The sequence below is a fragment of the Loxodonta africana genome, chromosome 4 (genome assembly GCF_030014295.1).
Source record: "Loxodonta africana isolate mLoxAfr1 chromosome 4, mLoxAfr1.hap2, whole genome shotgun sequence".
Taxonomy (NCBI): Eukaryota; Metazoa; Chordata; class Mammalia; order Proboscidea; family Elephantidae; genus Loxodonta; species Loxodonta africana.
Window position 1 is genome coordinate 59632810 of NC_087345.1, and position 10289 is coordinate 59643098.

The window sequence follows — 10289 nt, forward strand, 5'->3', positions numbered from 1 at the left end:
CCAACACCATAATCATTTTTGGGGTTTTTTTTTTGGACTGATTAAAAGAGGTACAGTTTGCTTCCTAAATTTATCTTGAATTCCTAGGACAGTAAACAGTTGGTTCGATTGCTACCTGATGCCAGTTTCCTTGAAAATAGCTTTTAGGATATAGCAAATGTTGGCATTCTTAACTGTATAGGAAGTTACAATAGCTTGAATTACATTGTATTTTTGGTAGATTCTTTTATTAACCTACCGCAGAGCTGGTCCAAACACATGTCATTCTTGCGGCAGGCACTGCAAGTGGCTCCTTTGTTATACGGCAAAGTTGGGTAATTTCCTCTGTAAAGGAGAACGTTGTCTATTAGGAGAGTTGTTTTTCTTTTCCAATTCCAATTTACTATGAATACTCGACTAATCCAGTACAATAGTAGGATGGAGGTCTAAAAATTCAGAGGATTGGGAGGAAGTAAAGAAAGGGAAACAGAGAAGGAAGGCTGCTGGTATTTGCAGAATTCATTCTTTGTGCTTAGGTCTTAATCTACATCATTTTATTCTTAGAACAACCCTGGGAGGAAGTTATTTTTATTTCCGTTTTACAGATAAGGAAGCTAAGGCTCTAAGAGATTAAGTAACTTGTGACATAGTAATATGTATTTCTCTGCTGAGTATTAAGGAAACCCTGGTGGCATAGTGGTTAAGAGCTATGGCCACTAACCAAAAAAAGGTCAGCATTTCGAATCCACCAGGCGCTCCTTGAAAACCCTATGTGGGCAGCTCTACTCTGTCCTATAGGGTTGCTATGAATCGGAATCAACTCGATAGCAACAGGTTTGGTTTTTTTGTTTTATTAAGTATTAAATAAGATCTAGCAGGGGGTCTGATAATTGCAGTAATTTCAAAGTAGTGATGAACCATCGACTCTTCAGATCCCTGCAGCAACTGGAATGTGATATGAAAATATATTTACAGAGACACATGTAAGAGGTACTGCTAATACAAAGTCACAGGTATTGTGAATACAGTCATGGAGTGTTGCCTTCATTCTCAGTGGAAATTAGTGAAAATAAAAATGGAAGTTTTTTTCTAATCTAAGTTCATGGACTCTCCTTCCCCCAACGCTATACTTTTAACTGCAAAGTTAAGAACTTCCCCTGTAGGGGCATTACGATATCATTAATTCCTCATTTCCAACCCAAAATATATTTTCTAATCTTGTTTGGTTCCAAATTAATTTCAACTGTTTCAGAAATTAAATTTACACTTGTGCTTACCCTACACCACGGAATATAGTCCAAAGAATATAGTAGAGATTCTGATAGCAACTTCAGGGGATAAGCTCCAGAACGACATTAATCATGAGGATATCTGTTGTTAAGATGCACGACACTCATTAAGTGGTTTCAGTTCTAGACTGTTTAAAACATTATGCTTCTTCGTTCTCTGTTTAATTATGTGTCCCAAATTATGAGAGGAGAAAAAATCAAAACTGCTAATTTAAAAACAAAGGCAGTTGTGAGGGTTAAAGGAATGGCAGAATTCATCTTAGGAAAAACATGTTACTAAAAAGGCCTAGATTTGTCTGCATGGGAGTGATTGAGGCAAAGGAACCTAAAATATTCTGTTCAACAAAGAAGCAGGAAGTTCTAGTGTTTCCCCTACTGGCCTAAGATAGGGGTTGTGAGGCCCTGGGCCCTGGGAAGAGAGAAGATAGATCTTTAAAGCAAAAGATGTGAAAAGAATAAGGGTCCCCAAGGCGGTGATGGCCAAAGCACATCGGGTACTGTGTTGTCAGACAGGCCAGGTTGCTACTTCCTGTCCTGTGCTGTAATCCTCGCCTAACCATACACACCATAGCATTGCTGAGTGGTGCCCAACGGGGTGAAGAGAGCTGTGTCACTGGTTTTGGATAATGCAGATCAGAGAGACCGGGAGTAGCCAGGAGGAGAGGTATCAAAACAGTCACAGGCAATGGAAACTTCACTGAGTGCAAGACTCCAGAGCTTGAGTGACAGGTGACTTGAGAATTAAGCACCCCATACCCCTAGAATTCTCAGGAATAATGGGGTGGATACATGTGATTCACAAAAGAAGAAATGTAAATAGACAATCAGGTGAAAAAAAGTTTATGTTCAGTAGTAATCACAGAGATGTAAAAGAAAACAGATGAAATACCATTTTGCATCCAATGTAAAAATTCCTAAAAATTACAATATCCAGTGCTGATGAAAAATTATAAATTCATATAATAATCCTGTAAGGTTATTTGGCAACATGTATTAAAGGAAAAACAAACCTTAAAAATGATCATACTTCTTACCTAGTAGTATTACTTTCAGGAATTATAAGGAAACAGAAGTGACCAAAGACCTACATGTAAAGTTGTTCATCATATGTTTAAAGACAATACAGGGAACAATCTAAATTCTTCAATAGATGGACTGTGGTATTACCATAAGACCTCAGACACTGGAGCCAGATGGTCCAGGTCAAAGCCCAGCCTTGACAATCACTAACAGTGAGACCTTGGGCAGTTCACTTTCCCCTTCTGTGCCTCAGTTTTCTCATCTGCAAAACAGGGTAATAATAGGGTCTACCTCGTGGACTTTTACTGGAAACTGTTGTTGTTAGTTGCCATTGCATCATCTCCAACTCATGGCAACCTCACGTACAACAGAACAAAACATTGCCTGGTCCTGTGCCATTTTCACAATCAGTGGTATGCTCAAATCCATTGTGGCCACTGTATATTTTGAGCGCCTTCAACCTCAGATGCTAATCTTCCTGGACTATATCAGACAGTATTCTGTTGTGATCCACAGGGTTTTCACTGGTTAATTACAGACTAGATCACCAGGCCTTTCTTCCTAGTCTTAGTCTGGAAACTTTACTGAAACTTGTGCACTAATGATGACCCTGCCACTATTTGAAATATTGGTGGCATAGCTTCCAGCATCATAGCAACATATAAGCCACCAAAGTACAACAAACTGGCAGATACGTGGTGGTAAAGAAGATCAAATAAGTGAATATATGTGAAGCTCTGAGAACAGTACTTGGTATGTAGTAAACATTATATAAAGCATTATCTATCATTGTTACTATTATTGAAATGCTTTGAAAATCTAATGACATGGAAAATGCTCATGGTATAATTTTAAGTAAAAATTACAAAGTATTTACAATATGATCTCAGTTTTCTAAATGTGTTTGATGTATATGCATAAATACATAAGTATAAAGGAAGTGAGGAGTCACATGCAACCCCTATTTTCCAAAGAAGAAAAAATTGTAACCATTTCAGAAACAAACTGTTCAAAAGTAAATAAGTCATATAAATTCAAGAATTCATTTCACAGGTTTTGTTTTGAAAATCATGTAAGATTTTAACAAACCAATAAATAAAAAGTAACATCAGTCTTCCCATCTTGTGGCACTATGATTATATCCAGTTAATCTATGCCCCTGACAAACGTTTTAGTCTTGCTACTCTTAAAATATGTGTGTGTATCTATGTAGTCTATATAAAGAGCACACACACACACACACACACAAACACACAACAAATGTACCAGAATGTTAATACAGTTAATATCTCTAGGTAGAGAATAAAGGAAGATATTTTCTTCTTTATGCTGTCTTTTATTATCCAGATTTTCTTCAATTAAGATAAATAATTTTATAAGGAATTAATTTTTTTCAAAAGGACTTACGCTGGTCCATAGTTGCATATAAAATGTGCTCCATCAGAAAGAGTTTCAAAGCCAGAAACTCTTGAACAAAATTGTACTGCACAGCCAACTTTGTAACTGTTTGCCCAAACAACCTAAAAGAAAATACAGATTTTTAACAGAGATAATAAAATAGACACTCGAGTATGATTAAGCCTACGTAACCATGGTGAGGTACGCTGCTGCTGTTCATTCTAATCGGTGAGAGCAATGACCACCAGAGAAGTTCTAGTTCAGAACCCAGTCGGAAACAAGACATGAAATTATTATTGTTGGGGGTGAAAAAAATAAACAACTACGAGAATTCTGAGAGTACGATGAAGAAACAGAACAGGGTCATGCGACTAAAAGTGACTGATGAGGAAGAGGGGGGCTGCTTTAATGTGGCTGTTCAGTGAAGACATGTCTAAGGAGGAGGCATTTGAGCTGAGGTGTGAGTGATGAGGAGGCATCACTCAGGTTGAACACTCAGGAGACGTCAATGATGGACGAAGAGCATCCATGCAGAGGGGACAGCAGGGACAAAGACCTTGAGAAGGAATTTTCTTGGCATGTTAGACTGACAGGAGGTAGTAGAGCTGGGATCTGATGAGGTGGGGAGAGTGGCAGGTGATAGAGGCAGAGGAGAGATTGTGTAGAAACTTGTAGGTGAGCGATGTGATAAGCTCTTTTTCCTGTTTCACTATAGCTATTAAGAGAGAAAGAGGTCCCTAGGTATGGAAAATTGTTTGTGTTCGACTACTAACCTAAAGACTGGTGGTTTGAGCCCACCCTGGGGCACCACAGAAGAAAAGCCTGGTGATCTGCTTCTGTAAAGATTACAGCCAAGATAACCCTATGGAGCAATTCTCTGAAACACATGGGGTCACCAAAAGTTAGAATTGATTCAATGGCAATGGTTTCTTTTCTTCTTCTTCTTTTTTTTTTAATTAAGAAACAAATGGACTGAGAGACAAGGGAAGAAAGAGGTAAGCAATTTTGGAGGCTGTTTCAATGGTACAAGAAAGAAGATGGTGACTCACACTTGGGTGATGGCAGTGGAGTTCTTGAGAATTGATGAGGTTCATGACATAGTGTAGAGGTAAAGCTGAAAGGATTTGCTTTTGTTTTGGGTGTGGGGTGAAAAGGGAAGATACAAAGTGTGACTCAGGTTTGGGGCCTGAGCAATATTTACTGAGATGGAGAAAACCAGGGAAGGAGGGTGGGTGAGAGCATAGGTGAGGGGTTCTGTTAGGCCATGTTAATTCTGAAATATCTGTCAGTTTGTCATACTTTGCTGGCTTGTGTGTTACTTCGATGCTGGAAGCTATGTCACTGATATTTCAGATACCAGCAGGGTCGCTCCTGAAGGACAAATTTCAGCTGAGCTTCCAGACTAAGAAAGATTAGAAAGAAAGGCCTGGGAATCTACTTCCAAAAATTAGCCAATGAAAACCCAACTTGCTTTTGCTGGATGCATCATCAGGAGGGCACAGTTGCTGGAGAAGGACATCACGTTTGGTGAAGTACAGGGCCAGTGAGGGCCAGGGAGGCCTTCAGTGAGATGGATTAGCACAATAGTCACAACGGACCCAAACATGCCAGTGATCATGAAGATGATACAGGACGGGGCAAGGCTTCATTCTGCTGTACATAAGATCGCTGTGAGTCAGAGCTGACTTGACCGCAGCTATCTACTAGAAATCCAAGTGAAGACTGACTTGGCATGGGAATCTTTTCTGAGGAAGTGAGGTTGAGCTGAAGCGGAAGTGTGCTTGTCTGAGAGCCATGAGAAGTCTTCTAGAAGAAAGCAACACCTTGTGTGAACCCAAGGTGAGAAAGATGACAACTCACCGACAGAGCTGAAACAAGACCAGCGCAGCTGCAGAAAAATATCAGGTTTACCTTTTTAAATTGATAAGTAATCTCTCCTTGGGTAGAGAGTATAGAGCGAAAGTTGGGGTGCTGAGGATTTAGGCTGAGCTTCTCCAAGATTAAAGGTGGGGTGGGAGGTGAGGGGTTGCCAGGGGTGAGGTAGGCAAGCATCAGGGGAGGCTGCTTCTCTTCGCAGGCTGTCCTGCTCCGTGTTTTGTCGGTGGGTGGACTTGGGAAAGAAGCTACTGGTCTCTCACAGCTCGGAGGAGGTGCATTGCTCTTCTTTAGCAAGGGACCCCCCCCCTCCAGATTGGTGCTGTAAACCAGCTGTTTCCCTAGGAAACTTCCCTGTGCACCTCACTCCCAGGCCTCCCCTATAGGGAACTCTAGTTTGGGCAGGTCAAGGAAGTGGCTTAGGGCTTTATCTTCCTGAGAGAGAGAGCCTTTAAAAAACCAGTTTCTGCCAGTTGACTCTGACTCATGGTGATCCAAACTCATGGTGACCCCGCCTCATGGTGACCCCATGTGTGTCAGAGTACCATGGTGCTCCACAGGATTTTCAATGGCTGATCTTTCAGAAGTAGATGGCCAGGCCTTTCTTTCAAGGCATCTCTGGGTGGACTTGAACCACCCACCTTTCGGTTAGCAGAGAGTACCTTAACTCTTTCCACCACCCAAGGACTCTGAGAATTTACTTAGTGCCAGGTAAAGTGTTAAGCACTTTACATACACTATCACGTTTAACCCTCACAACAACTCAGTAAATCAGTGTTTTGTCCCTATTTTATAGATGAGACATTGAAACCTAATTCTGCCTGACAACAAAGTACTGTGAGAACAGCGCATGCCCCAAGCAAGATGCTTTCAGAGTGTTTTCCCTTTTAGCAAGCCCTCCAGAACAAAGGACTCTAAACAGGTACAGCAAAAGCATTGCGTGTGGGAAACGTAGAGGGGACATCTTTCTCCCTTCTCACTGTCAACCCCAGTTCTCCACCCTCCTTCAATCTCACTATGAGTCCATCTGGCTCATTATCAGGATGGTGGTAATATTGTAACATACATAAAATCAGCTCGAGAAATTGTGGCACTTGTCACACTTCCACTGATTCGGTGAGAGTGCAAAAATAAAATTTCAAGCAGAGAAACAGAAAACAGAATAAAAATCAATAGTGCCATCTACTGAAGAGGCCTAGCACTATCAAACCCAAGTAATCTGCTACCCCGGCCCACATATTCCCAAACTTTACAAAGCTGAACTGTCAGCACCAAAATATCTAATTTGTTTAATCTGTGATATTCATATATCAACATTCTTCCTCAATGCAGGTTTGTCTCCAGTGAAGACAGAGCTAAAGTATTGATTTAATCCATCCAGAAACACCATACATTTTGTGAGGAGATAGTGGATCTAAGTCCACTGCTTTCACTCGGTACAACTACGCATAATTGGCTAAAATCAGCAAATAGCTTGCTTTTCAATAAGAGATGGAGGTAAGCAGGATGTTACAATATCCACTTGAGGTAACTTCCTGGAATGTACTTAAAATGGCAACTAACCTGTTGCCTTCGAGTTGATTGCAAACCACAGCGACCCCATAGGACAGAGTAGAATTCCCCCATAGGGTTTCCAAGCAGCGGCTGGTGGATTCAAACTGTTGAACTTTTGGTTAGCAGCCATAGTTCTTAAGCCACTGTGCCACCAGGGTTCCAAAATGGCAACTGAGTAGTCTTAAATCCTGCAACAAGATTTCTTGCAAGTAAGAAAACAGGGAGTCAAGCTGTCAGAGCTTTCTTCCAATATAAGTGCTGGGAAGCCAGCTTATCAAAGGGAACTAACCTTTGTTCAACACCTATAAATACTAGTACTTTTCTAGATAGTTTACATCTATTATATTATTTAACCCTTACAACATCCCTGATATCTGCATGCCAGATCTTAACAGCTAAATGACATCGGGAAAATAACTTCTTAACCTCTCTGAGCCTATTTATTCCTCTATGGATAATAGCACCTTTCTAAACACCAAAAAAACAAAACAAAAAACCAACCCCTTGCTATCAAGTCAATTCTGACTCATAGCGACCATATAGGACAGAGCAGAAATGCCCCACAGGGTTTCCAAGGAGTGGCTGGTGGTTTCCAAGGAGTGGCTGGTGGATTCCAGCTGCCAACCTTTTTGGTTAGCTGCGGAGCTCTTAACCACTGCGCCACCAGGCCTCCCTCTAAACGCCACACGCACTGAAAAAGTGGTTTCTGCTGCTGCTGCATCTCGCTATACCCAAGACATCCTTCCATCTTTTGAAGTGGGGAAAGAAGGCAGTGGTCTCTTAAATAGAACAGGTAGGAATGTCTTAGCTTGGGCTCTGATGTCTGTATGCAAAGGGCTGGTTTTTAGAAAATAGATTTTTTCATGCCCAAAATATTAGTTCTCCTTTTTCCCCCTGGATGTAAGGGGAAAATCTACACATAAGCTCAGTTAATTTGGGGAGACCATCTCTGATATCTCACTTTTTGTCCTTTTGTTTTGACTCCCTGGAAAGATGGACTTGGAATGTCTTCGGTCGTACACATGAGGTTTAGGAGTCTGTTGTCAGTTTAAAAGTCTTCTGCTCTCTACCTTAGGCATCCTGAGCTCCTTGCCATTCCTCTGAAGTACCAGGCTTGTTTGTATACATTGTACACCTTGCACACCTTGTGTACCTTGTTAACTTTACCTGGAATTCTCTTCCCTTTCCTTTTCGTTTGACAAACTCTTACTCAGTTTTCAAGAACCAACTCATGTGTCTCCTGCCATGTGAAGCCTTGCACGTCCCTTGGCCCCAATTGGTTGTTGTGTCCTTGCTCATGTGGCAATCTGTTTCTCTGAGGTGCATTTGCCATGCACCGTAAGGCACTCTTTACTCATCTGCCTCTGCTAAAAGAAGATTAACTGCTAAGGACCAAGGACCATCCCTGGCAGTATCCCTCCTTCTTTGCCTCACTCTCCATTTCCCTCATCTCTCTTCTTTGGTATTGTGCTTCTCAATAAAGTGTTAGCACATAAGCTGTTGTCTCAGACTCTGTTTTCTAGGGAATCTGAACTAAGACATATCACCAATGCCTTCAAAGTGCCTTCCATAGAGGAGGAGCTTGAACACTGGATGAATAAATGAGGATCTGTACCCTTAAACTGACAATTAAACATCACTATGGACAATTTTTTTTTTTTTTTATGGAAAATAGTGGAGCCTTGGTGGACCAGTGGTTAAGCATTTGCCTCCTAACCAAAAGGTTGGCAGTTCAAATCCACCAGCTGCTCCTTGGAAACCCTATGGGGGCAGTTCTACTATATCCTATAGGGTTTTCACTGGCTGATATTTGGCAGTAGATTGCCAGGCCTTTTTTCCTAGTCTGACTTAATCTCGAAGTTCTACCGAAACCTGTTCAGCATCACACAAGCCTCCAATGACAGATGAGTGGTAGCTGCACCTGACGTACGTTGGCCAGGAATTGAACTTGGGTCTCCTGCAACAGTCTGATCCTGTTGTACATCGGGTCACGATGAGTTGGTAGCTAACTCAATGGCAGCTAAAAACAACATGTGAGAAATGCTTTTGCTTTCACACTTCATTTCAGCAGATGATTGTGGTTGGGCCCAATCATAAGTTCAGACTCTTTAGCTCCTGGTCTGACCTAGGCTGCCAGGAACCGATGCCACTGAAGGAAGAGGTCCAAGCCGCCCTGAAGGCACCGGCGGATGACAAGGCTCCGGGAATTCACGGAATACCAGTTGAGGTGTTTCAACAAACGGATGCAGCCCTGGAAGTGCTCACTCATCTATGCCAAGAAATCTGGAAGAGAGCTACCTGGCCAACCGACTGGAAGAGATCCATATTTATGGCTATTCCCAAGAAAGGTTACCCAACCAAATATGGAAATTATCAAACAATATCACTGATATCACATGGCAACAAAATTTTGCTGAAGATCATTCAAAAGCAGCTGCAGCAGTATATTGACACGCAACTGCCAGAAATTCAACCCGGATTCACAAGGGGACACGGAACTAGGGATATTATTGCTGATGTCAGACGGATCCTGGCTGAAAGCAAAGAATACCAGAAAGATGTTTACCTGTGTTTTATTGACTATGCTAAGGCATTTGACTGTGTGGATCATAACAAATTATGGATAACATTGCGGAGAATGAAATTCCAGAACACTTAATTGTGCTCATGAGGAATCTGTACATGCATCAAGAGGCAGTTGTTCAAACAGAACAAGGGAATACTGAGTGGTTTAAAGTCAGGAAAGGTGAGTGTCAGGGTTGTATCCTTTCACCATACCTATTCAATTTGTATGCTGAGCAAATAATCCAAGAAGTTGGACTGTATGAAGAAGAACAGGGCATCAGGATTGGAGGAAGATTCATTAACAACCTGCGTTATGCAGATGGCACAGCCTTGCTTGCTGAAAGTAAAGAGGACTTGAAGCACTTACTGATGAAGATCAAAGACCACAGCCTTCAGTATGGATTACACCTCAACATAAAGAAAACAAAAATCCTCACAACTGGACCAATAAGCAACATCACGATAAACGGAGAAAAGACTGAGTTTGTTAAGGATTTCATTTTACTTGGATTCACAATCAACACCCATGGAAGCAGCAGCCAAGAAATCAAAAGACGCATTGCATTCGGCAAATCTGCTGCAAAAGACCCCTTTAAAGTGTTGAAAAGC

General features: G+C 41.5%; 1 protein-coding gene across 4 annotated transcripts in view; it reads right to left on the minus strand.

Moving 5' to 3' along the window:
- Nucleotides 1–10289, minus strand: part of GLIPR1 (GLI pathogenesis related 1) — a 121031-nt gene that overhangs the window by 12742 nt on the left and 98000 nt on the right. For all 4 annotated transcript variants that reach the window (XM_064283806.1, XM_064283805.1, XM_003405212.4 and 1 more), the window contains 2 exons: nt 3696–3808; nt 239–324 (listed from right to left, as the gene is read on the minus strand). In XM_064283806.1, the coding sequence (XP_064139876.1) occupies nt 239–324; nt 3696–3808 (199 nt within the window). The remainder of the gene's footprint in view (nt 1–238; nt 325–3695; nt 3809–10289) is intronic.